The sequence below is a fragment of the Branchiostoma lanceolatum genome, chromosome 1 (assembly GCF_035083965.1).
Source record: "Branchiostoma lanceolatum isolate klBraLanc5 chromosome 1, klBraLanc5.hap2, whole genome shotgun sequence".
NCBI lineage: Eukaryota > Metazoa > Chordata > Leptocardii > Amphioxiformes > Branchiostomatidae > Branchiostoma > Branchiostoma lanceolatum.
The window spans coordinates 2,839,959-2,867,259 of NC_089722.1; the positions used below are offsets into that span (position 1 = coordinate 2,839,959).

General features: G+C 42.5%; 2 protein-coding genes across 2 annotated transcripts in view; one reads left to right on the forward strand and one right to left on the reverse strand.

The window, feature by feature from the left end:
* The window catches only part of LOC136427469 (RING finger protein 17-like), a 28,111-nt gene extending 6,550 nt beyond the window's left edge, over positions 1-21,561 (forward strand). Inside the window, exons 7-24 of the mRNA XM_066416753.1 lie at positions 132-324; positions 767-930; positions 2,158-2,178; positions 3,027-3,177; positions 4,467-4,593; positions 5,803-5,885; positions 6,624-6,771; positions 8,599-8,761; positions 9,660-9,757; positions 10,301-10,473; positions 12,005-12,139; positions 12,956-13,042; positions 13,630-13,759; positions 14,942-15,171; positions 15,334-15,490; positions 16,225-16,363; positions 17,272-17,461; positions 18,827-21,561. Coding sequence (XP_066272850.1) covers positions 132-324; positions 767-930; positions 2,158-2,178; positions 3,027-3,177; positions 4,467-4,593; positions 5,803-5,885; positions 6,624-6,771; positions 8,599-8,761; positions 9,660-9,757; positions 10,301-10,473; positions 12,005-12,139; positions 12,956-13,042; positions 13,630-13,759; positions 14,942-15,171; positions 15,334-15,490; positions 16,225-16,363; positions 17,272-17,461; positions 18,827-19,027 — 2,590 coding nt within the window. The 3' untranslated portion in view covers positions 19,028-21,561. The remainder of the gene's footprint in view (positions 1-131; positions 325-766; positions 931-2,157; positions 2,179-3,026; positions 3,178-4,466; positions 4,594-5,802; positions 5,886-6,623; positions 6,772-8,598; positions 8,762-9,659; positions 9,758-10,300; positions 10,474-12,004; positions 12,140-12,955; positions 13,043-13,629; positions 13,760-14,941; positions 15,172-15,333; positions 15,491-16,224; positions 16,364-17,271; positions 17,462-18,826) is intronic.
* LOC136429655 (serine racemase-like) lies at positions 20,749-27,247 on the reverse strand. The gene is made up of 6 exons (XM_066419583.1): positions 27,054-27,247; positions 25,806-26,039; positions 24,789-24,908; positions 24,016-24,090; positions 23,165-23,374; positions 20,749-22,170 (listed from the first exon to the last, which is right to left on the reverse strand). The coding sequence occupies exons 1-6, from the start codon at positions 27,219-27,221 to the stop codon at positions 21,988-21,990; spliced, it is 990 nt and encodes a 329-aa protein (XP_066275680.1). The 5' UTR covers positions 27,222-27,247; the 3' UTR covers positions 20,749-21,987.
* Positions 27,248-27,301: the final 54 nt, after the last annotated feature.

The window sequence follows — 27,301 nt, forward strand, 5'->3', positions numbered from 1 at the left end:
TGTGATAAAATTTTGAAACATTTAAAATTTTATCCTATTGCCTGAGTACAAATTTTTCTGATTTTACCATGTTGACTGAAGGGGACCATATAGTGAAGACTTGCACCCCTGACATGTGTAATGTTGTCCAGGATACAAACAACAGTACCGCTTCCAGTGGTAGAAGTACCAGTGAGTGCTGACACACAACAGATACCCGAGGAGCCTGCAGGAACAGACCTCCAGGAGGTTCCACTCACCCACTCGTCGTCAGTAGAACTGGAACCACCCGTAACCACGGTAACACAGCCACCGGATCCGCAGCCTCCCAGGGAGATTGCCAAGGTAGGCATGATGATGTTTAAAAAAAGTTTCATACCAATGCACCTCCTAGAGGTTTACCAGGAAGTGAAGGACAGTATGCCTTGTCAAAGTTTTCAAAGACTCACCTTAACTTAAGTGTGTAAAATTTAAGTTCTTGAGCTTGCCTTTTTTTATTTGCTGCAATCAAAAGATAACGTCACATTCTCAGTTTCGAAACAAGATAACTTTAATGGAATTTTGCAGTGTTGCCACTGAACTAAAAGCCAATGACTGCTAAAATGTACAATGATTGCAAATTCATCAAAACGAGACTTTAAAAAAAGGATATTTGCCTTTTTGCAGAATTTTTTTTAGAATGACCAGATTGGTATCGGTTTGTGCCAATTTGTGAATGCGTGGTACACTTTGGCGCTGCCCATTGGGCTACCCCCTTAATGACTGTATATATATATTCTTCTGCCAGAGACCTGAGACCCCCACGAATGATACCGACCTGAACATGGAGACGTGTAAAGCGCCCCCTATCCAGGAGGGAGAGAACTGCCTGCCTGTCGTCGTCTGTCACGTGGACTCTCCTGCCCAGGTGTTTGTACAGCTGGCGTCTGGCGGAGAGGACGGACTGGACAGGTGGGTAACTGTTTAAAGGAAACCCAAGCAAAATTAGGGTAAAAAAAATCGGATTTTGAAAATCAATTTATTTAGTCATTTCTGTACATGATTAGTTCAAACAACACTATCATAATGTATAGCAATATCCATCATGCAAAACTACAACGTTGTTGTGATGTGAGAACTCACTTAAAATCGTGGCCGGAGTTTTTGTAGGCTCGCGAAACTAGGAGGATCATCGTACGACACGTTTTTGCGCGGTTTTAGAATGCTCAAAGTATGAAGTTATTAGGCAAATGTGCTAAACAGTGTTAGTAAATGTCACTACCATAAATATTTCAGCATTTTATTTTATTTCCATTTTTTGGCCCTAACATTGCTTTGGTTGCCTTTAAGTGAAAGTGATCTCGAACTACTTTAGCTCACCAAAGAGCTATTCTTCCACTGGTCGTGACAGAGAAGATATTCACGATGTACAGTATTTACAGGCTCATCGTATCAGGAAAATTCTCCTAGCTCTTTTTGACAAGTATAGTGAACACTTGACATGGCTTAACGTCCCATCCTAAGGACAGACAACCTTTCTAGTAGCATGCATGTCGGGTTAGCGACAACAACCAGGATTCAAACTTTTTGGTCCAGAGGCAGGGTCGCTAACCACTAGTGGTGTGGATCTAAACCCGAGTTTAGGTTTAGGTTCGGACTCGAGTCCAGAGGTTTAGGTTCAGGTCCGGACTTGAAAGTCCGGACCTGAACAATAATTTTGGAATATTTTTTCGTGTTACATGTAAAATTGCATATTGGCAGATATTTTACATGTAATTTGAAAACTATATATACGGAATTATATACAGTCAGTAATTAACACAAAAGCTCAGTTATAAACACAAAAACAGCAATGTTTTAATATTTTTCTAGTGCAAATTTCACGATTTAAGGAAGGTTTAAGATGGTTTAAAACAAATAGGAGTGTATGAGTGAGAGAATTTTTTTTCAAGTCCGGACTTATTTCCAGACATTTAGGTTTTTTTGGACTTGAACCTAAACGTTTTACAAGTCCGGAACCGGTCCGGCCGGACCGATCCGCACCACTACTAACCACTGGACTATGCATGCTACTACTTTTAAGTCAAGCACAATACCTTGTTCTGTTTATCTAAAGCTCCCTTTTAAGTTTCTTTTACATATTCAGCACTTTCTCTATCTTTATTTAACTTGTAAAGTGCACTGTATGTTTTGTTACAGAAAAATACTGGACTTCATAAGGTATTGATCTTAATTTTTGCATGCAACCTTGGATGTTTTTTCTCCTATAGGACAATAGAAAAATAGTAGGACTGCAGTCCAATTCTAGCTGGCTGTAGATTTAAAAACGATATTTTCAGGCAGCGCACATGGCAATGAAGAACCCTTGCTTGTGTTATCGTTTATTTTAGTACATGAAAGTTCTTTTTGGTTCACTTTCTTGTCAAAGCATGCCAACTGAAAGTGCCTGTGATCATTTAAACGTAGTCGACTGTAAACGCATTTAATTTGCGGTGATTTAATTTCGTGGGAGGGAGAAAATGGAATGTTCATGGTAGTTTTAGATTTTCCGTTGAAACAATGGGTTAGGTGGGCAGAAGGCAGAACAAGCATTTTTTCGGTGTTTTCTAAGTCTGGGGAAGAGGCCACTGCAGACAAAAACTGCAGACAAAATCACAGCACATTTAGATTCATTTATACTACAGTCAAACCTGTGTTAGCGGTCACCTGGACATAGCAGCCACCTGGCCATAGTGGTCATTTTTTGTCGGTCCCTTGAATTTTCCCCATCGACATAAGCATTAAGAATTAGTCTATAGCGGTCACCTGTCCAATGTGGTCGCGGTCAGGCGATTTTCTATGTTATAAGTACCTGTGCAGTGTGTATGTGAATAAATTTTGCTCTGTATCTCAGTATAAACTTATGTCTTGACTGTCACTCTATATAGTGGTCACCTGGCCATAGTGGCCAAATTGGCTCAGTCCCTTGAGTGACCACTATAGACAGGTTTGACTGTATTTCCTTTTCCATGTTACTGTACCTTAAAGGAAAGAGTGAGCACTACTTTAATGTGTTTCTTATCCTTTAGCCTGATGTCAGAGATAGATGAATACTACAAGGAGAGTGAACCCAGTCTCATCTCCTGGAAGGAACACGATATCTGCTGTGTGAAGTACTCGGTGGACAACAGGTGGTACAGGGCTAGGGTCAGCAGCTGCAAGGGCAACAACAGCTTTGAGGTACGGTTTGTAGGTTAGACTGCTTTGGGTATGCTTGAATTTATGTTTGACAAACATGTTGAAATGCGCAGGCACTTCTGTCAGTGTGTGTGATTATGTGACTGTGAAGTACTCGGTGGACCAGAGGTGGTACAGGGCTAAGGGTCTACAGCTGCAAGGGCAACAACAGCTTTGAGGTACAGTTTGCGTCTTAGACTGGGCTTAGAGGGACGGTATACTAGAATTTACCTTGGATAAACGTCAACAAACATGTTGAAATGTGCAGGTGAGATTCTGTGTGAAGTACTCGGTAGACTAGAGATGGTACAGGGCTAAGGGTCTACAGCTGCAAGGGCAACAACAGCTTTGAGGTAAAGTATCGTTTTGATCCACACTTGAAAGTTCTTCTGTGTTGCTAGAGGCTATTCTGAATCAAAGTTGAACTGCAATAGCCAACACAAAAATTGGACTTGCCCAAATTGTCGACTGATCAGCTCCAGTCTTCATCAAGAATTTGTCAGCACCAAGGAGTGTTCAGAACCAAGGACATGTGTGTTAACCTGTGTGAATGATGTTAAGCACTAAGGACAGGTGTGATTACCTGTCTGTAGATGGTGTTCAGCACCAAGGACAGGGATGTTTTTCTGTGTGTGAATGGTGTTCAGTGCCAGGACATGTGTGTTTACCCGTGTGTGGATGGTGTTAAGCACCAAGGACAGGTGTGTTTACCTGTGTTTGGATGGTGTTCAGCACCAAGGACGGGGGTGTTTTCCAGTGAGTGGATGGTGTTCAGCACCAAGGACAGGTGTGATTGCCTATGTGAGAACAGTGTTCAACACCAGGGACAGATTCGTTGTCCAATGTGTGATTGGCATTCAACACCAAGGCCAGATGTATTTGATAAAGTTTTCAAATAATGTTACTTAAGTGTTAATTGTTTGACTTCTCTCCAGGTATTCCATCTTGATTATGGGAGTAGAGAGGTTGTGTTGGTGCGCAGCCTCGGTCCCCTGGAAAGCCTTGGAAAAGTATCACTGTGTCTCATTGGAAAGTGTTTAATATAAAATATTAATTGTGTGTCTTCTGACCTACAAATTTGCCAACATGAAAATTTGACTTTTTTGTCTGATCAACTCCACTGCTCACTGAATCACGTGTTCTATCTGCATAGCGTGACATCACAGTACTAGTGGATTGCTCATTCTTTGACAAAGACTGGAGCTCATCAGTAAATAATTTGGGTAAGTCTTTTTTTTTGTTCCGGAAGTTACAGTTCAACTTTGATACAGAATGTTAATTGTTCTCTCCAGGTATTCCACCCTGATTACGGGAGTCGGGAGGTTGTGTCGGCTGACAGCCTCCGCCCCCTCCTCGAGAAGTTCCAGTACCAGCCGGCCTTCTCCATCTGCTGCCACCTCGCCAACCTGGTGCCTGCAGGTCTGTTTATTGTTTATCTGTTTATTGTTTATATAGACCTTAGTCTCGTGCATAGGGGTGGATACCGGTTTGACTTAATAAGGTCCAAGTCCAAGTTAAGGTCCAGAGATTTAGGTTCAGGTCCGGACCTGAACCTGGACCTGATCCTGTTCAGTTGATGTTTTGTTTTGTTAGACCAATATTAAGCATAGAGAATTAATACTGACACACAGGACTATAAAAGTTTCTTGGTGAGAAAACTCAAGATAAACCAGTGTTTGATATTTGAATGTTGCACTTTTTTAAATGCCTAAGAGGCAAGACTCAAAAAGCTTTTTATCAAACATCAAACAAAATAGAAACATTATTTGTACTTTGTTCAGGTTTTTTGGACTCGGTTCTTGGATGTTATAAAGGTCCGAATCAGGTCCAGCGAACCGGTATCCACCCCTACTCGTGCATTTTTTCCATATGCGCTTCAGTCTTATGATGGGTTTTGTTGATTTTTTTTCTTCTATGTAATTTTACTTTGTGTTTTGTGTCCCCCTCTATGTGCGTGTTTGACGCACTTTGTGAAAGTTTGTATTGAGCTTTGAATACTGTTCCCAGGGCTAACCCTTTGTAATAGCCTTCGGCTAGTTGGGTAGTCCTGGCTGTACTTTTCTACAGTCCAACATGGACATGCACTACGTACATACAACAGCTATGTCGGGATGCAAACTGTACTTTGGAAGACCTGCCCAGTGCAATGGAAGATAGGGAAGAAAGGGCCATGAACGCGGGTGAACATGTCGCGAACTGATGATGATGATGATGATGATGATCTCCATTGTGATGATAGTTTTGGGTGTGTGTGTCTGTGTGTGTGTGTTTCTGGATGTTTGTAGTCAGCATAACTCAAGAACCTTTGGATGGATTACGATGATATTTGGTATGTGGGTAGGTGTTGAGAAGACACAGGTCAAGGTCGATTTTGGGCCCCCTGGTATATGACCTTGGTACTGCAACAGAACCCCTTTTTTAAAAATCATTTTACGCGTATGTAAACAAATGAGAATCTTTGAATATATAAGGGGAAATTCAGAATGAAACTTGCTTTATATTATTGAAAATAATAAGTGTGTTACGTTACACATGATCAATGCTAAACATGATTTACAACTTTTAAAAAATATGTTGAAATTATACCAAAATAGTAACTAATAGTATCTGAATCATTATATGACATAGGTGGGAAGGACACCTGGACAGCCACAGCCTGCGAGTTCCTGAGCAGCCTGGTCACCAACGTCGCCTGCACCCTGGTCACCAAGGTTAGATGACAGATTTTATTTTGTCAAACTGATGGAGCTCATGTTGGCATAAGTGTAGAGCGCGCGGCTGTCAAACAAGGCATCTAATCCCGGGTTGTGCCCATGAGACATGTCCAAACTTGCGCCCCGACGTTATGCCCTTGGGAAAGGCACTTAACACGACTTTCCTCACTTCACTCAGGTGCAAATGAGTACCTAGCTCATCTAGGGTTAGGGAAGTCCCTCGGATAGGACATTAAATGGAGGTCCCGTGTTTGGGGAGAGCCACACCCCGCGCACGTTAAGAACCCACCACACCTTTCGAAAAAGGGGAGGGGCATGCCCTGGTATGCGATGGTCCAAACCTTACAGTCTGGTCTGGGATGACATCTTGAAAAGGTGATAGTTCACCTGTTATGTCAATCCTTCCACAAATGTGGTAGATCGAAATAAATAAATAAATAAGGACCAGGATGTTTGACCCAGAACCAAGAGGTCCTAGGTTCGAATCCCCTGACATGCCACCAATGCTGTTCCCTTGGGAAAGACAATTTACAGGACTTTCCTCACTCCACCCAGGTGTAAAATGGGTACCTGACTTCTGTTAGGAATGTAAAAGACAGTGGAAGTAGAGGGCTGGGCTCTCCCTCTAATACACAGAATAACAGCCTACTGTCCCTAAGGCCTCAAAAAAGGCTAAGGGACTACTTTTACCTTCACCTACAACCCTACATCAACCAAAATCTGAACTTTCCCCAGGGCCCAGTTGAAGAAGGCTCCCTGCCAGCGGACTTGCTGTATGAACACAAAGTGCAGGAGACCGCTCTGACTGCTGCCAAGTCTAGTCTCATCAGTGTGAGCCAGAGTCTCATCCACGAGGGGCTGGCTCTCAGGAACAAAAGGACAACTAGGTAAGTCTTAATACCTCTCCTTCTTCTGCATGACTATGTATGTCCATCTACCGAGAAATCAGCAATTACTGGCATGTATTGGGTCAACCGAGTGTCAGGTTTGAACCATCGGCTGGAGCATGCCCCTACTCTTTTTGGAAAGGTGTGGTGGGTTCTTTAACACAAGTCTAGTAAGTCTTAATATCTCTCCTTCTTCTACGTCACTATGTATGTCCATCTGCCGAGAAATCAGCAATTACTGACATGTATCGGGTCACCCGAGTGTCAGGTTTGGACCATCGGCTGGAGCATGCCCCTACTCTTTTTGGAAAGGTGTGGTGGGTTCTTTAACACAAGTCTAGTAAGTCTTAATATCTCTCCTTCTTCTACGTAACCATGTATGTCCATCTGCAGAGAAATCAGCAATTACTGACATGTGTCGGGTCAACCGAGTGTCAGGTTTGGACCATCACACATCGGCCGGGGCATGCCCCTACTCTTTTTGGAAAGGTGTGGTGGGTTCTTTAACACAAGTCTAGTAAGTCTCAATATCTCTCCTTCTTCTACGTCACCATGTATGTCCATCTGCCGAGAAATCAGCAATTACTGACATGTGTCGGGTCAACCGAGTGTAAGGTTCGGACCATCATACATCGGCCTGGGCATGCCCCCTAGTCTTTTTGGAAATGTGTGGTGGGTTCTTTAACACAAGTCTAGTCTCATCAGTGTCAGCCAGAGTCTCATCCATGAGGGGCTGGCTCTCAGGAACAAAAGGACAACTAGGTAAAGTATTAAAAAGGGCAACATAGTCCAGTTGATGCTAGGGTCACATTTGGACAGGTGCCTGCGTACCGTAAAAATTGATTAGGTACAGGTCCAAGGATCATGAAGTACTGTACTGAATATGTATGTGCTTACTTTGTGACTGATCTCCTGACCCCATTGCCTCATGCAACACCAAATGTGACCAAAGTGACACCTTGGAACAGCGTAACTAATATGCAACAGATCATTCAGGCAGTTCGGGAGTTTTGATAGCAAGGCCAAGGGAGTTTGGCGATAGGAAACCTAGTATGTTCTTTGAATAGAGATACTGACAAGTTGAAAACAGTTTATTTTGAATTTGTTTCTGCCATTATTGAAGATGTTCAGAAAAACACATGTTAATTTTTCAAAATGTTCAGGTACATGTACAGGTACAGGTACCTAAACCTCTGTACCTGTACCTGATGTTACATTTAGGTACGCAGCTCTATTGTAGGGGGTGTAGTCCCGGCCAGGCCCAAAAGACACAATTTTGTCCTGGTGAACTGCCGGACACCGGAAGTTCTCATGAAGGGCCATTTTCTGTCATCCATGTGATCAAATCAACATGGCCTGATGAAGGAATACTTGAGTGGCTCTGCCTAATCTCCAAGCAGATGTGAGGGTCCGGCTCAGTCTTGAATGACATGTTTTACGCCTGTTTTTAAGTTGTCTTTCTAGCATCAAGTTTTGTTAAAGGGGCATATTGTAGAATCTGGTGGGCAAAAACTACAAATAGTAAGAATTTGAAAGATCTACACTAAGATTCACATTTGTACTTATTTGTTACTTATTTCCAACATATTCCCGTCATTTTGTAACATTTCCACCATTAATAAACGACGCAAAACGCAAGACGTTCGCACGATACTACAAAGTCGCATCCATACGTGATGAATAAGTTAATAAGTTAGATTCAACTAATGATGTAGAAAAATAATCAAAAACAAAGAATTTTGTTTTATGTTCATGTCACAATATGCCCCTTTAAATTACAGTAACAGTATATATATATATATATATGCACTTCCTCTTCCTACCTAGATCACTGAAGTCTGAATCAGTGGCCGAGCCACAGCCGTCCGAGAACACAGCCACTGTAGACCACAACTACAACGTCAAGAACATCGCCGGGGAGCCGCTGACATCGGGAGATGCGGACAAGGCACCTGAGGAAGAGGAGGAGATTGCTGAGAAGTGGAGGTATGTAACAGTGTTCCTTTACAAGGTGCGAAATCCTTGGGGGGGGGGGGGTTACTTGCAAAATTGCAAGTTGCCCAAAATTTGCAAATCAAAAAATCAACTTAAGTATTATTAACCTGCAATATGAGAGTCTGAGTGTATGTAAGTGCCTTAGTTTGCTTTTCTTAAAAAATTCTTTGCAATTCACAGCATACATTTGCTATTTTTCAGCTGCTTTGTACGAGTTACAGTATGGTCGCAAAATTCATTCATGTACGGATGTCATCCATATATTCAAATCAACATGGCCTTGTAATACACAATTTAATACACATACATGTATATCTCCGCTTGTTCAAGTGAGTTCAATGCACTCCGTTTCAATTACATACTAGGAGGTGATAATCCTTACTGTGTACAGGTAGGTATATACATCAACGAATGTTTGGACATTAGAACAAGCAATGTATAAGTGAAATTATGCTGTATCCCATATGATTGTGTGTAATCAAACTCATTTGTATGCACCTATTCGTTTGTATGTATGACTTGTATAGATGTAGCAGACCTTACGAAAGTCGCTGTGCTTTTATTGTGTCAATAAAGATCTTATTTAATATGCACTGTCTGCGTTTCTGGTACATGCCACATATGGTTCAAATTATTTGGATCAGAAGGCCCGGGTACAAGCCCCGGGTTAGGACACTCCTGGACAAGAGGCGCATTGAGTCATACCAAAGACTTTATAAAAATGGTTCATACTTCTGAAACAGTATGGAAGTTAAACACACTCCACTGCCAGTGGACTAGCCCCCTGCTGCAGTGATTGCACCACAGTGTGACCCAGGGCTATAAAACGGGAATGGGCACCGACATCAATTATGGTGTGGGAGGATTTTGACTTTATCTAATATTACAGGTACAGGAAGCCAGACGTCCCAGCTACTGAACAGTTTCCTGTAGCCATCACCTTCATCAACTCTAAAGCCATCATCTATGGACAGGAGGTCAAGCAAGGTGGGAGACACTTGTTGACTGTAGAGCATTTCAAAACTACTGTAAGTTGCCTTTAAAGGTTCCATTCTTTTGACTGAACTTGTTGGAAAGTTACTTAATTATGATATCATTGCAAAATTATTTCTTGTTGAAGTTGTTCATTTACATCCCCATGCGTGTTTATTTTTTATGATCTAGCTTTGGGTAAGCTACGGTCACATTAAACTCACGTCGTACCTGCGATGGGGTTTCTTCCGTCATGGCAGCGCCGTACGTCGTACGTTTGGGAAAAACCGGGTGCAATAGTTAAGACATACAAAGTCGTGGTCACATATATCGTAGGTACATCGTACAATGTTTTTTTTAAGTGTACCTAGGCTCATCGCAGGCAAATCATAGGCAAATCGCACATAGAATTAGCCATTGCCGAGGGAGACGTTATATCAGCCAACAAAATTGTCACCCCGCTAGGGGTGGTATAACTCTGACAGTTTGTAAACATATTGACTGATGATGATGATGATTACGACGACGATACGGAAAATAATCATGTCATTCTAACAGACAACAGCACCCTGGAGGACCTGATGTTGACGCTACAGAAACAGAACGAGATGCCTCCGGAACTGACCAATGGGAACAGCTGTTACAAGTGGAAGATGGGAGAGCCATGTCAGGCACAGTTCACACAAGACCAACACTGGTACAGGGCAAAGGTGCTGAACCAGTCAGAACAGGTAGGGGGAGCACTTTGTATCTGTATCTGCATAGCTGGTATAACTGTCCTTCAGTGTAACACGCCAGCTTCTGTATCTGTACAATCATGTATAGCCGGTATAGCTGCCCTATTCAGCATAACACACCTGAGCTTTTGTATCTGTCTAGTTGGTATAACTGCCCTTCGGCATAACACACCAGCTTCTGTATCTGTATAGCCGGTATAACTGCCCTTCGGCATAACACACCAGCTTCTGTATCTGTATAGCCGGTATAACTGTCCTTTGTCATAACACACCAGCTTCTGTATCTGTATAGCCGGTATAACTGCCCTTCGGCATAACACACCAGCTTCTGTATCTGTATAGCCGGTATAACTGCCCTTCGGCATAACACACCAGCTTCTGTATCTGTATAGCCGGTATAACTGTCCTTTGTCATAACACACCAGCTTCTGTATCTGTATAGCCGGTATAACTGCCCTTCGGCATAACACACCAGCTTCTGTATCTGTATAGCCGGTATAACTGTCCTTTGTCATAACACACCAGCTTCTGTATCTGTATAGCCGGTATAACTGTCCTTTGTCATAACACACCAGCTTCTGTATCTGTATAGCCGGTATAACTGTCCTTTGTCATAACACACCAGCTTCTGTATCTGTATAGCCGTTATTACAATCACCCATTGGCGTAACACATGTAGCTTCTGTATCTGTATAGTCGGTGTAACTGCCCTTCGGCATAACACACCAGCTTCTGTATCTGTATAGCCGTTACAATCACCCATCGGCGTAACACATGTAGCTTCTGTATATATATTTTAGTCAGTATAAGCACCCATCGGCATAACACACCAGCTTCTGTATCTGTATAGCTGTTACAATCACCCATCGGCGTAACACATGTAGCTTCTGTATGTATATTTGAGTCAGTATAAGCACCCATTGGCATAACACACCAGCTTCTGTATCTGTATAGCTGCTATAATCACCCATCGGCGTAAATTTACACATGTAGCTTCTGTATCTGTAATGGTATAACTGCCCTTCGGCGTACACACCAGCCTCTGTATCTGTACAGCCGGTATAAATCTTATGTTTCCAAACTGTTTTGTGTTGAGCATACTTGTTTGGTGTCTATAGTCATCAGGCAGATTTTGAACTGGATATTTTGTGAAAATACTTTTTACCTTCGCCGAGAAGGTTATGCAGAGGGTAGCGTTTGTGTGTGTGTGTGTGTGTGTGTGTGTGTGTGTGTGTGTGTGTGTGTGTGTGTGATATTTTGTGAAAATACTTTTTACCTTCGCCGAGAAGGTTATGCAGAGGGTAGCGTGTGTGTGTGTGTGTGTGTGTGTGTGTGTGCGTGCGTGTGTGTGTGTGTGTGTAATTGACCAGCATAACTAGTACTCAAGAAGGCTTGGATGGATTGTCTTGATATTTGGTAGGTGGGTAGGTCTTGATGAGACCTAGAAGTGATTAGATTTTGGGTACCCTAGCGGCTTGTCACGGTACTGCAGTGGAACTTCCTGTTTTGATATCTTTTTTCCCAGGGTGTGGAGGTGCAGTATGTGGACTTTGGTAACACGGAGATCCTACCGGCTCACAGTTTGAGGAGACTGGCCATGGGGAACCTGATGGCCATCCCACAACAGTGCCTGGAGATGGAACTGTTCGGAGTCTGGCCTGTAAGAAATCTTTCCTCCTCTCTATTTGATTTAAAAATTATGAAACTGTCTTAATGGCTTATAGCTCCACTGGAAGCAGCCTCACAGTTGAGCTCAAAAAAACAAAAACAAAATTTATCGGTTCTCAGTGGCAAATGTGCTAGATGTTGACACATTGGCAACCAAATCCGCAGTGTGTTTTTTGGCACACTGTTTGACAGATTAGCCGAATAGGCTCGGTGGGCGTCACTCCACAACGTCGGGGCATGGTCAGTATCGAACTTGGGACCTATTGATTCCGAGTTCAACGCTCTAACCATTACGCCACGCCGACGTCAGTTGAGCTCCAGGTTCCAATTAACTGCTAACTTGGAGACCCAGTTCAATCCTGGGTTGGGGACATCTCAGTTGGTTTTTCAGAAGGGACAGAAATGGGAGTTCTGTGTTCGAGGAGATGCCTCGATCACATTAAAGGAGAATGGCTAGCAACTCCTCCCTGTAGAAATATACCCAGCTACTAAATCAGCAAGGAAACTCGCTACTGCATGTGCTACTAAGAACTACAAGGGTGAGGTTATGAACGAACGAACAAGGCTATGTTGGAATTGTCTTCTTTTCTTGTGGCCTTGGTGCAATATGCATTCATTCTTGCGTCTGGTCAAGCTTCAAGCTCTTTACAGTTCCATCCTGGAAGTAGAAATGAACGATCCTTGCTTCCTGATAGACCACTTGATTCTCCTGACCTCAGTCTAAATTTTTGCTCTGGTCAGAGCTTCATGAAAAATTTTCGAGCTCTCAGATTTTTTTTTTTTTCTAAATTGGTTGGTTTCCTCCCAGATCTCCCCTGACGGAGCCTGGCCTACAGAAGCCATCCTGTACCTCCTGGAAAACGTCATGGGACAGACATGCCTGGCTGTGCTCAAGGTGGGCTCTGTGTATAATCAATAAACTATGTTTTACAAAGTAATACAAACTCATACCAAAGATGCATGATAGATATGATAGATTAAATGTAATGACTAAAAAAAGGTAAAAAATGTCTAGTCAATACATGTAGATCCACATGTATCTAATACACAAATACCATAACGTAAAATACACCTGACAGTGTCCATTGGTTGTTTTTGCAGCTTGTCCTTGTAGTTTAACAAATGCGATCCCTTAAAACAACATGTCTGCACGGGGTGTCCCTGTGGTGTAGTGGTCTGCGCCTTCTGCCTCTCACCACATCTGGTTCACATTACTTGGACCAGAAGGACTGGGGTTCAAGCCCCGGGTAGGACACCCCTGGACAAGAGGCGCATTGAGTCATACCAAAGACTTTATAAAAATGGTACATACTTCTGAAACAGTATGGAAGTTAAACACACTTCACTGCCAGTGGACTAGCCCTCTGCTACAGTGATTGCACCACAGTGTGGCCCAGGGCTATGAAACAGGGATGGGCACCGGCCTATACATCAATAATGGTGTGGGAGGATTTTAACTAATTTTTAACAACATGTCTGCAGAGTAAGCCGTCCAAGGGCCCCCTCCGTGTGGAGCTGGTGCTGGGGGATGGACAGAACGTGGGAGAGATGATGGTGACCAAGGGGCTAGCAGCACCGGGGAGGAAGCCTTGTGGAGAGTCCATGTATCCAGGTAAGTCCCACCAACACTGTATGCCATGGGAGGGTACTGTGGTAAAGGGAAAGATAGTCCCATATGATAGCATTTTTCAGGCCGTTGGGGTGATAGGTTGTTGTCCATGTGGGAGAAATGATGGTGAGCAAGGGGCTAGCAGCGCCGGGTAGAAAGCCTTGTGGAGAGTCCATGTATCCAGGTAAGTCCCACCAACACTGCATGCCATGGGAGGGTACTGTGTAAAAGGGAAAGATAGTCCCATAGCATTTTTCAGGCCGTTGGGGCGATAGTTTATTGTCCATGTGGGGAGATGATGGTGAACAAGGGGCTGGCAGCGCCAGGGAGAAAGCCTTGTGGAGAGTCCATGTATCCAGGTAAGTAAGCCCCGATACACACTGGGAACATTTTTTGGACGTACAACAACGACGCACGTTACCTTTTCGTACGTTACATCCAGGGTGTACGTACGACGAAATCGTACGAGCCATAAAAATGCCTGACGTATGTCGCTCGGGGCCGATTCACTCCCAAGGAAAAAATACGACATATGACCAGTGTGTATTGGGTCTAAGTCCCACCAACACTGTATGCAAGGGGAGGGTATGGCATATGTTCGTTATACTTAACACTACGGCTGTGTACAATTTTCACAGGTATACAGGTACAGTCACTGTGGTTTACTTAAGTACAGGTCCAGACCTGTACGTGTTCAATAACATCAGAAGGTTCTATATTTTGTACAAATGTCTAATATGTTCATTGAATAATACTTATGATGGTTGCTTGTAGTAGTAGTAGTTACTGTAGTATCCAGTATTTGATTATACTGCTGCCAGGTTCCCTGATACGGGTGGGCAGCAGTAGGCTAGTCTTCACACCACTCTTCCACGCGACTCTGTCCAGGGGGTTCACGCTGGTTAGGCTGCACACCTTTGATGTTGTACTTAGTGTCATTGGTGACCTAAGCGCTTAAAGACTGTAGAACCTTTATCCCTGCTACAGTTAAGCTGTGGAACAGCCTCCCGCAGGACATTGTGAACCTCAAGGACCCACAGAACTTTAAATGTAAAGTAAACGCCTACCTCAGCGCCACTCGTCAGCGCCCTGTATAATGAACATTACCAGTTCTGCTGCTAATGCTGAGGACGAGGCCATAGCATAGATGAAAATTTTTTTTTTTTTTAAATGTTCTTACTTCAGTGGGAGAGGAGGTGGCTGAGCTCCTGGACAGCCTGAAGGCAGTTCAGAAGAGCGTGCCTGCGCTGAAGGGAGTCCCAGCTGAGGAGCACGGGTACCAGACCCCATCAGATGATGACAGCAGTAGTGATGAGGATGATGTGGCGTATTGTCCGCCGTTTGCCCCGGCCATACTGCCTCCACCTGGTCAACACTTCAAGATCAACATCACTCATGTGGACCAGCCTAACCAGGTAACACACACCACTAACTGTTCCACTAACTGTGTTTCCCTTGCATTCAGGAGGTTTCTGGTTCAAATCCCGGTTGGGCCATACCAAAGATTTTTTTTAAATGGTTCATACAAAATGATATACCTCAACTTCTTACCCTGCCATTATGCCACCTTGATGCAGATGTACTTCCAGCGAGTAATGTCTGATGAGGAGGAGGATAGTGGAGATGACCCTACATTAGAGGAGATACACCGCCAGCTCATGATGTTGGAAACTATTAGTGAGGAGATCGTGGCTCAAGTGGACACTTTTCCTCCATTGGACAATATCATAGCTGGTAAGTGATTTAGGACTTAATTACTTAGTGAAACATGTTCTTGATTAAGTACAGTAGAAGTATAAACTGTCTGATTATACAAGGGGGAACTTCATACTTAAATCATAACATGAAAAAAAAACTTTTATGGCTTGAAAAAGTATTTCAAAATGGAATTACATGTGTTATGATTTCATTGCTCGAACAACAGATACACAGACCGTGTGTCTACCAAATGTTGTATTTTTATGTTTCATTTACTTAATGAAAAATTGTAGTAATTTTTTGGATTAGGGGTGCAAAGTAGTACACAATTATGCAATATCTACAACAATTTTGATTTCTGAAACTAAAAAGTTTGGCTTTTCTCTGAGACCTCTTAACAACTGTATTGTAATCATGTATTGTAATCAAACTAGACAAGTATTAGTAGTAAAGATGATGACTTGACATAGAAGGAACTTGCATATTCATAACCAAAACTTTCCTAGTGTAACGTCTTGTTTATATTAGCTAGCTATTGTTGTGTGCTGGACAGAGTTGTTTTACCATGACTGTTGTGTGTAGGGATGGCGTGCTGTGCCTGTTACACCATGGATGACAGCTGGTACCATGTAGCTGTAGCTCTGTGCTTTACAGAGCAACCATTTGTAACAACCAAAATTTTTCTAGCATAACGTCTTCTCTACAAGGTAGCTCTAGCTCTGTGCTTGACAAAGGTGTTTTACCTTGACAATGACTGTTGTGTGTACTAGGGATGGCGTGCTGTGCTTGTTACACCATGGATGACAGCTGGTACCGGGCACAAGTCATCAGTATCCAGTCCCTGGACCCGCTGGCAGTCTGGGTTCTGTATGTGGATTACGGCACCTCGGAGCTTCTCATGGCCGATAGGTTAGTGTTTTAGTCTGTATGATCGTTACAATAACCATTATTGTTTATTGTTAAAACGACATCCATTAGTGAATTACACAGGTGCACGTATTATGATTTTGATAGTGAAATAATTGTATTAAGCCACAACGTCTTGATCCTACAAATGTATGGATGACATCTGCATGCACATATAGCTTTTTGTCTGTTTCACTTTTCACTCTTTTTTTCATATTTTTACTTTTTCACTTTTTTTCACTTTCTCGTTTGTTGCACAAGAAAAAAGGTTTGCAAACTTACTGTAGACTGTACAAAGGAGCAGCTAAATAAACAAATACATACTGTAGAACAATACAACATAGTGTTATTCTGTAGTGATTGTTATCATAACCATCAAGTTGGGCTGTTAAACATTTAGCTAATGGCATACGTGGGAAAAGAAGATCTTCAAAACACTCCAAGGCCTGGGGATCACCAGAACTGACTGGAGGGTCTACGCCGAGAGTAGACCAACCTGGCAAGACCTTTACATGTCTGCAGCTGCCATGCATCAGACCCTGATGCCTTGATTGATTGATCAATTGATTGATTGATTGATTGCTTGCTTTACTTGTACAGGACTCGAAATTCATTCTTGGAAATAGATTAACCCAACCAAAAAGATTAGGTGCACAGAAATAATTTTGGGTGCACAGCATGAGATAAAGTTGAATGTCAGAAAAACTTCAATCTGTAATAATTATTCTATAGCTAACTTCAAAAATTCAAACAAGTAATACATCAAATAAAGTAAAACAAAAGGTTACATTGCTTTTCTGATACTGATACACCAGTGCACCCACAGTAAAATATAAGTGCACATTATTTTGAGCCCTGTTGTATGTTGCTTCTATCAGTATTTGTGACAGTTGAGTTGTACCCGCATACAGACTGAAGCAGTTGCCAGAGCGTTACCAGTCCTTACCGATGCAGGCCACCAAATGCACCCTGCTGGGTGTCCAGCCCGCAGAACTGACCGGCCAGGAGTCCGGCCTGCTACCAGAGAGCACCTGGACACACCAGGCTCTCAAGGTCATGATACAAGCCGTCGACAACAAGGTGCTCACAGCCTGCATCAAGGTAAACTTACAGGAACTTGGTAGAGCATGAAATCTTGGTAGGATGAATCTTGATAGATTAAATCTGGTACCGGAGAGCACCTGGTCTCACCAGGCACTCAAGACCATGATAACAGCCTTCGACAACAAGGTGCTCACAGCCTGCATCAAGGTAAACAAGCTCACAGGAACTTTATGAGAGGTATAAAGGAGGCCATATACATCAGGTCACTCAAGCCATCACTCAACAGAGACAGTGGGCGTTATAAACTTCCTGGCACGTTTGACCAATTGCTGACGTCAATTATCCGTAATGACACGTGTCAATAAAGTCACGTGTCTGTAACTCTTGCGAGTTTACGTTCGGCAGTGATTGGTCATTATCGATCCTGAAGAAGGCGAAATGGTCGTCGAAAATTTGGTCGGTGAATACCTTAGTGTTGAAAGAAAGTCCTCTCCACAGCACTGTATTATTTTAAGCTTACAGGAACTTGGTAGAGCATGAAATCTTGGTAGGATGAATCTTGATAGATAAAATCTGGTACCGGAGAGCACCTGGTCTCACCAGGCTCTCAAGACCATGATAACAGCTGTGGACAACAAGGTGCTCACAGCCTGCATCAAGGTAAACAAGCTCACAGGAACTTCAAGTTGGTAGAGTAAATCTTTCATTTAAGTGAATAGTTTCATCAGTAATAGATGCTACCAGAGAGCACCTGGACACACCGGGCTCTCAAGACCATGATAACAGCCGTGGACAACAAGGTGCTCACAGCCTGTATCAAGGTGAACTTACAGGAACTTGGTAGAGTGAATCTTTTGTGAATACATGTAGTTCCATCATGTAGGTAAACAGGGTTCTTGCCAGAATTCTTTCACGGAATAGGAGTTGGGTACAGAAGGCGAATTTTGCGCAGCACAAGTCATGCATGGTGTGACAAAGTCATGACCACAAAATTGGGAGTCTGGAATAACGGGGCTCCCCCAGAAAATTCATGACCCCTGAAATACTATTTACTGCATTTGATTGGAAAATTTGTCAAGTAAAGTTTTCCCTCTGTTGCAGCCTTATAGTGAAGCCAAATATTGATTTTTTCAAAGATCTATGAAGGGCCAGCAACGCCCCCTCCCCTCCTGTGAGTACTTAATCAAATCATTGTCATTATGTTCCAGGACCCTCCATCCTCCTGTTTGAAAGTATCAGTCCCAAACCCCGGCTGGTGATTCAGTTCTTATATATAGGATGGGACCTTAAGCATTGTACTTTTCAGAACCGAGGAAAAATTTAGTTTGGCCTAAATAAAATGTAAATTCTACTAGTGTATGACTTGTACAGTGGCATGAACTTCCTCTAGAGGCTAACATACTGTGTCATGATGTGTTCCAGGATCCTGGCCCCCCACCCTCCCTCCTCCTGTTTGAAAGCATCAGCCCCAAACCGCGGCTGGTGGTCCAGTCTCTGGTGGAGCAGGGTCTGGCTGTACCTGACACCACGGGGTTGGAGGGGCTGGAGTGGGTGCTAGACAACATGTCGGCCCCACAATCACCGGAGTCTGCTGATGAACCCTTGGAGCAAGAAGTGGACTAATCTGTTAGCGGAAATCATGTTTAAGTCACAATTTCCTCTTGGTTGATAATCACCACAAAGCCCATCTAGAATTATGATTCAATCACATGTAGAACATAGCCATTCTCAAAAATAGCAACCTTATGTTGTCTTCGACAACATGTCAGCTTCACAATCACTGGAGTCTGCCCAGGAACCATTGGAGAAAGAAGTGGACTAGACCTCAACTCAGCAGCCTGGTACCCAAACCTATAAGAGCTGAGTGGCGAGGACAGAAGAGACTCAACAGTAGGTTTGGATACAATAGGTTTGGATACCAGGCTAGAAGCCCATCTAGAGTATCAGATGTAGGACATAGCCATTCTCACAAAATAGCAACCTTGTGTAGCGTTGACAACATGTCAGCCTCTCACTCTCCTGAGTCTGCTTGGAGCGAGAAGTGAATTAGACCTCAGCTCAGTGTTAGGTTAAGGTCACAACTTCCCTTTGATAATCATCTAGAATATTCAATCACATGTAGGACATAGCCATTCTCACAAACTAGCAACTTGTCAGTGTGCTCAAGAACCATTGGACCAAGTACTAGACTACACCTCCACTCAGTGTTATGAGAAATTTGTCACAACTTCCTTTTGGCAATTGCCAAGAATTTCATCATTTAGAGTATCCAATGACATGTAGAACATAGCCATTCTCACAAAATTGTAACCTTGTGTAGTGTTGACAACAAGTCAGCCTCACACTCTCCTGAGTATGCTGAAGAAACATTGGAGCGAGAAGTGGACTAGACCTCAACTCAGTGTTATCAAAAATTTGATCATGTTAAGGTCACAACTTCCCTTTGGCAATCATCAAGAAGCCCATGTATCTAGAATATTCAATCACATGTAGGACATAGCCATTCTCAGAAAATAGCAACTTGAGTGTGCTCAAGAACTATTGGACAAAGAACTAGACGATACCTCCACTCAGTGTTACCCAGGAACCATTGTATGCTGAAGAAACATTGGACCAAGAAGTGGACGAGACCTCAACTCAGTGTTATTGGAAATCATGTTCAAGTCACAATCTCTTTCACAGTTTTATAATCACCATAGCCTGGGTACCATCTTCGGTATATAGTAACCGCCGCTGGCTCAATGTTTTTGCTTGCTCGTGAAATAATGGTTACCACAGAGGATGGTATACCCGGGCTATATTCACCAGAAATTTAATCTAGACTACAGTATCTAATCAGGTGTAGGGCACAGCCATTCTCACGACATAACAACTTTGTGTAGAACGTCTTAATGAGAGTTGGACTGTGTAAAGCCCCTGTCACACTTTTGCGTATATACAAGTCCGCATGGGTTGCGTATTAACATGTTTTTGGTTTAGGTTAATTTTGCTGCCGAATAAGTGATTTCTTAGGTTCGATCACTAGGCTGCACAGCGGTGGGTCAAAGTAGAAAACAACTTTTTCCCGCAAACCTTACTTAAACCAAAAAAACTGTTAATGCGCAACTCACACGCACTTGAATATACGCACAAGTGTGACAGGGCCTTAAGAAAGTCAGTCATTCCATGTCAATGTCTCTTTGAACATCAGTCATTGGCTGTCTTGTTGTAGGTGTGGCCATGTCATGAGAAGTGTGACCATATACAGATTTAAGAGATAACATGATGATGAAGTTTGAATTTTTACACTTTATCATAATTTCTGCAGTGATGAGTAGCTGAGTGAACAGTTGAAACAAACATCATGACATCAGTTTGAAACTTTATTTTTGTCTACAATGAAGCACATATTTTGTAAGGTGACAACATCTACTCTACATCGCCGATTGAGAGATGACACTGTAGCTACAAATTCCTTTGTCAGTGTTGATTATCACAGAACATGACTATAAGTAGACAATGTTTAAGTGAAAGATGCCACAGACTATATTCTCATCAGATTTATTGTATGTCACAAGGATTATCTGATGCTCAGATCAAAAAGCTATATATTTTTGTTGGAGTCTTTTATTTTCGTACAGAATCATGTATATCATCAAAGATGGCATGTGGAATATCTTAACTTTGCCAAAAATACAGTAAGTTTAAAGTGTTTCTCTAGATTAAGGATATAGAAATGCTTTGAGTATCTTTAATCAGCCTTTACATTTACAGTAGATGCAGTACTAATCATTTAGAAGGAAAAAAAGTATCACCATTGATGATACAGCCTAAGTTGATTGTTGCAGGTAAAGTCCTTTCCGAACATTATGTGAACTTTGACAATTACTTACCACATTCCACACCATAAGGTCCATACTATATGATACTATGTGGCTTAAAACCTGATAAGAATTAGAATGTAGTAAGGTTACATGATGAGAATACAACATGTTGAAGGATAGCATATTAGAGTGGCCCTTCTATAGTTTTTGTTCGTTTTCTTGTTTTGAAACAGTTCACTTTCCGTAGATTTGGTATGATTTTCAAATAGTTTGAAAAATCGTTGCTTTGTATTTACTCATTGACTTGGACTATTTAGTTAACATGTTGAAATAAAGAAGGTTTGTTCCAGGTCACATGGTTGTTATTTGATTGAATCCTGGTCGATTGATTGAGGTAGAAGTTGATGTAACATCAATAAATAGTGTTATTTGGTGTGATGCCCGGTGTGTGGAGTTTTTGCTCTCATTATTGATATCCACGTCCCCTCCTGACAGAATCACGGTGACGTTCTTGCACCCTCCAGTTCGTGCATTGAAGCTGCCACTTAACTACTAGTACTATGCTGCTGCAGTATGAGCACAATCCGATAGTCGGCGCTGTGACATCTAGTGTGATATTCAAAGATGCCATTCAAAGCTTTCCTGCACTAGATTTCGGTGATCACAATTCCTACAAGAGGACTTCTAGAAAAAAAATCATCTTAATGCAAGGGACTGCTTTGTCCAGTACCCTCATAGAAACGTGCAGATAAAACAACACTTGTAAGTCACCCAAAGACTTCACATCTGCAGAATCTCGGACAGTTTATCGGGATCCACGTTCCCTCCTGACAGGATCACGGCGACGTTCCTGCAGCCTACCGCTCGTGCCTTGAAGCTGTCACTCAACGCGGCTGCCACGCCCACCGCGCCTGACGGTTCCACCACGAACTGCATCCGCTCCCACACCAGCCGCATGGCATTCTGGGAGAAACAGTACACATAGAAACATTAATGTTTTTGCCCGCTGCTTAAAACTCCTTGTTCTAACGTTATTGTTCACCTTGCAGTGCATGGTTGCATATAGGTCAGTAATAGTCTGTATAACGCAAACTCCAGCTGTCCGGGGGTTTCGGCGAGCGGTTACAGGACGGCGAGCGGGTACAGGAGGCTTGATTGAAATCAGGCTAGGTCAGTAAGGTCCCTTGCTGTTTCAGTAGCAGGGTATATTTTTACAGGGAGCTCGTGGGGTTGCTATAGCTAGCCCTTCCTATTTTAACGTGGTCGAGACGCCTCCAACTAAATGTAAGCGCAACTCTCTGTTGTCTGTTATATTCATTACAGACAACAGAGAGTTGCGCTAACATTTAGTTGAAAGAACGCTCTTTGATGGAGGCATGACGCCGAAATGTTAAAAAAAAACACTTTCCATAGTATTCTAAAACCTTTTGGCGACGCCTCAGGAGCGGGGCAAGTAGAGCAGCATTGTTCTGTACTAGTGCTGCGTACCTGTACTGTGTACCGGTACTGTACCGTGAAAATCGATTAGGTACAGGTCCAAAATACCGGATCATGAAGTACCGGTACTGTACCGATATAAATCTACACCAAGGCTATGCTTATTTTGTGACTGATCTCCTAACCTCATAGCCTCATGCAACACCAAACATGACCAAAGTGACACATTGGAACAGCGTTACTAATACGCGACAGATCATTTAGGAGGGCCGGGAGTTTTGATAGCATGGCCAAAGGAGTTTGGTGGTAGGATTGGGACCTAGTTATATTCTTTGAATATAGATGCTGACAAGTTGTAAAGAGCTTATTAATATTTCTGTCATTATTGAAGAAGTTCAGAAGAAAACATGTTAATTTGTAAAATTGTTAAGGTACAGGTACAGGTACGGACCTGTACCTAAACCTCTGTACCGGTACCTGTACCTGATGTTACGTTTAGGTACGCAACACTATTCTGTACCTTTATCTCGTCCTCTGAAACAGTGAAGATGTCGTCAACATTGCTCCGGATGTAAGTCCACGGAACTGCACCGATGTTTACATTCAGTCCGTCAGCTATGCTCTGCGGGAACCTTGAGAAGATGAGCCGCTCCCCCTTGCGGAGGGACATGGCAGCGCCATTCGCAACCTCCGGTTCCGCTCCGTACACGCGGATCTCTGGACATGTGGACTGCGGGGCAAATAATGAATGTAGGACACATTTTCGACATCAAATCACTCTCGGACGATGCTACCAAACACGTGTTAATTTACGGATCATCTCTTTGCTCCCCCAGTTCAAACTGTACCATAATGAGTTTAACTCAAGAATATGTTATACTTACGAAGCGGTTCTCACATTGAAATTGGTACATCCCATCCTATCAGTTATATTTAGTCGGGGGGAGGGAGGTTTGCGCTTGGGAAACGAATCATATTGCAACACATGTATTGAACGCTTTCATTGATCTGTTGTTATCGTGTAGATAAGTATATTACTGTTTAAGATATTCCTGTTTTGTATGATGGCACGTAATATAAGTTTTATTAACTTGAGTTCGTTGCCATCCTGTCTGTATCTGTTGTTAATGTTGTTTAATAAAAAAATAATAGTAATAATGAATGAAGATCTTTATTGTACATATATACTCACTGGGTTCAGTACAGGTCACAACAGAAAACGTCAGATCAAATATCTGGGTCTTAGACAAACTTAACCAGTTATCAAACCAAGGAGGTTATATAGACTCCTTGATAAAGCACATTAAGCGCAGGAGTTCAGCATATCGCTAAAAAAAAGCTCTGAGTCTCGGTAAGGAAAAAGAGCGATACCTTGATGGCTACGGACACACCGGCCAGCATACCTCCTGTACCAACTGGCATAACGACAGCATCCAAGTTAGGTACCTACAAGATGAAGGAAAAAAAGATCATGAAAATCACATACCGCCGTAATTTGTTGGTTGATTGTATCTCAGTTTTATAAAAGCAAATGAATTTATTTTTTTTAAATGGGTAAATATGTAGTTATTTTACAGCTTCCCTGTCGTTTTCTTGAAGGACGTTGAAGGCAGAATTTTGATAACCATTAATAAACTGACAAGCGAGGAGAAGTTGAATTTATCTACTGATAGTTAATTTCATTTTGTATCTGTAAACCCTATCTGTTCAACGTGTTTTGTCCTGTTGTGACTTGTACTTAGCCCAGTGTGGCAAAACATGTGCAATAAAGGTATTCTGAATGGAGTTTAAACTGTAAAAGCCAACACAATAAATTGGATTTACCCAAATTTTCGACTGTCCAGCTACAGCTCATTTGCATAACGTGACGACACAGAAGCAGTGGATGGTACATTTCTTGAAAAAGACTGTAGCTGTTCACTCGAAAATTTGGGTAAGTCCAATTTATTGTGTTGGTGTTTACAGTTTAAACTCCATTCAGAATGACTTCTACCAACACAGATGAGCCTTCAAGTGAAGAATAAAGGTATTCATTCATTATTTAATGCAAGTCAAGGATTTATGACTACTGGAGGATTGATAAAAATACTTTCTACTCATTCCAAATGAATTGCTTTATTCGGACACCAACACTTAACACGTACCTGACGAAGAAGTTCCAATCCCACAGTGCCATGCCCGGCTATGACGTCAGGATGGTCGGCACCGGATATGAAGACCGCTCCTGTCGCGTTCTGCACCTGTTTCACGGCTCGCGCGATGTCCTGAAGAAAGGACAATTGATTTGAATTGAAAAAAAAATTGCCAACGTTGAAAGTACGCCGTGAGGCTGCAGCTGTAAAACTACTTAGAAACATGCTGGAGGAAAATCACCCACTGCATGACATGGTTCCTCCTGCTAGGGCTCTTGCCTCAGGGCGAACCTTGAGAAATGGCACGGCCATCACTGTACCAGTAGCTCGTACTCAGAGACTCAAAAACTCATTCCTGCACCAGGCTATCCGCCTGTACAACAAGGCACCTCAGTAATACTCATACTGTTAGTTTGTTTACCAATGAAGATGTTTCTAGGCGAGTGGCTTCTGCTCTTAACTGTGAATGGATATTTGTTATTTATGCGCTATTACATGTTATGTTATGCTATGTTACATGCGTCTTGTTTTTGATTAATTGTGTATGATGTTGTGTATATAGTGCTTGTGTAAAAATCAACACAATTCAGCTTTTATGCAACGCTGCAAGGTTGATTTAACAAACTGAATTGAATGTGAATTGAAAAGGGACATATTAGAAAGTCAGTCTTGTTCGATTCTTTCCATTTGAAAGGAAACATTTCAGGTTGCAAAATGAATACGTTCATAACTTAAGTTAAAATAAAGACGACAATCACAATGGCTGTGTGCATTAATGCAATTCACGTTTCGTACACTTGCTTTCATCAATAGTTCCCTTTTGTAGTAAATCTTACACAAAAATTCGTCATTGTTACTCAATACTTTCATTTATCATTAAAAAGATATTGTTCGTTAAAGATTTCCCTTGATATTTATCTCAAGTGACTAATGGCAAAGTTTGTTAAACAATTGTTTGAAACATAATCCTTACTATATGATATCTACAGCAGTAATGAGTCTTTTACTAGCAAATGATATGACTTTTACCTGTTCAGCAGGCTCGCACAGCGTCAGATTGGCGCCGTGCGACAACATCCCCCGTTTCTTGCACTCCGGGGAGTTGTCCGGCATAATCGCATGCGCAGTAACTCCGTGGAGTTTAGCCGCCATGGCCAGTGCGCATGCGTAGTTACCGGTGCTGCCGGCGACCACTTGGAGCTGGTGTGGAGTTGGTCCGTTTGAACTGACCAGCCTGGACACAGCGTTATAGGCTCCACGGAACTATGGGAGATTACAATAACTGTGATCATATTATGTAGCTCTCCGTCTGCAGAACAGTTCTAGCAAAAATTGTCAGAATACACGTATCTCCAACACCGCCCATGATTTGTTTCAATTGTTTATTTATCTAATATTTCCTCGCCCAATTCTTCGTTAACGGGGACAAGTTGGGTAGAAAATTATGGAGTTGTGACACGATCGGGGGCTGGTTGTCTGGTGGTTGGGAGTAATTCAGCAGTGGTTGAAGAGGAAGTAAGTCATCGACTGGTTGTAAAATGGTTGGGACATGGTTGTCTCAAAAAGATACAACAGAGACGTGGCCTAAAACTGGTGAGACTGCTCCCAAGCTACCTCCAGCCTTGGTTGGCTTGTAGCCTGGGGCAGGGTCGAGGGCTTAACGCGAGTCACTCAAAACTTGGCGACGAGAATGAAATGGCACAAGACTGGCCCAGTTTACACACAAGCCAGTTGGTGTCATTTTGGGGCTGTGTGAGAGAAGCTTTGGGCTGCTCAAGTGGATGTTTCCTACTAGAAAACGCTACTTGGGAGGCCTGGGTTCTCCCTGCACAGTTCTGAGTCGACTCAAAAGCGCACGTGAAAACCCAGCCATCGTATGAACGTCAACTGGACAGGTGGATTCACCTGTGGCCTAATTGTATATTATTAATGAACTGAAAATAAAATGAATTAACGCGTTTCTATTACTTGAATGCGGTGATTTGTACTCTGGATGACCCTGGGTGTATAAATGGTCGTATAAACGGGCGTGTACAACTTACGAGAAGTGTCTTACCATGTAATGTAACCTCGTATTCAGACTGAATTGTATCACCCCTACTGTCCTACACAAAGTTAGAATTTGTGCGAGTACATACCGGTAGTAGTTAGTTATTGATACAAGAAACGTTTTATAATATTATAGCTCAATTTTTCCTAAAATACGGAATAACCGTGACTGCCTTCGCCATAAGGCTTGACCTACATACTTCCTTTACAACCTTGCAATTGTCTTACCTTAAAAGCACCCGATTTTTGGAGATTCTCGCACTTAAAGAATAGCCTTCTTCCCGACAGCTGATCCAGGGTCTCGTCAGTCTGTACCGGAGTCATAACGACATGTCCAGATAACGTGTCGGCAGCGTTTTGGACAGTTTTGAGAGTTACTGAATTGTTGGCGTCCATTTTTGTCACAGAAGCCTCGGGCAAGGCATGTCCTTTACTGAAATGTGGACAATACGTGGTTCGACCACCGTGGCAAAACG

Coding starts and splice junctions, on each gene's coding strand:
- LOC136429655 (XM_066419583.1), bottom strand. CDS start 27,221: ATGGACGCCAACAATTCAGTAACTCTCAAAACTGTCCAAAACGCTGCC. Junction 24,091..24,788: donor GATTGGAACTTCTTCGTCAG/GTACGTGTTAAG, acceptor TTCATCTTGTAG/GTACCTAACTTGGATGCTGT. Junction 23,375..24,015: donor GTGTGTCCGTAGCCATCAAG/GTATCGCTCTTT, acceptor TTTGCCCCGCAG/TCCACATGTCCAGAGATCCG.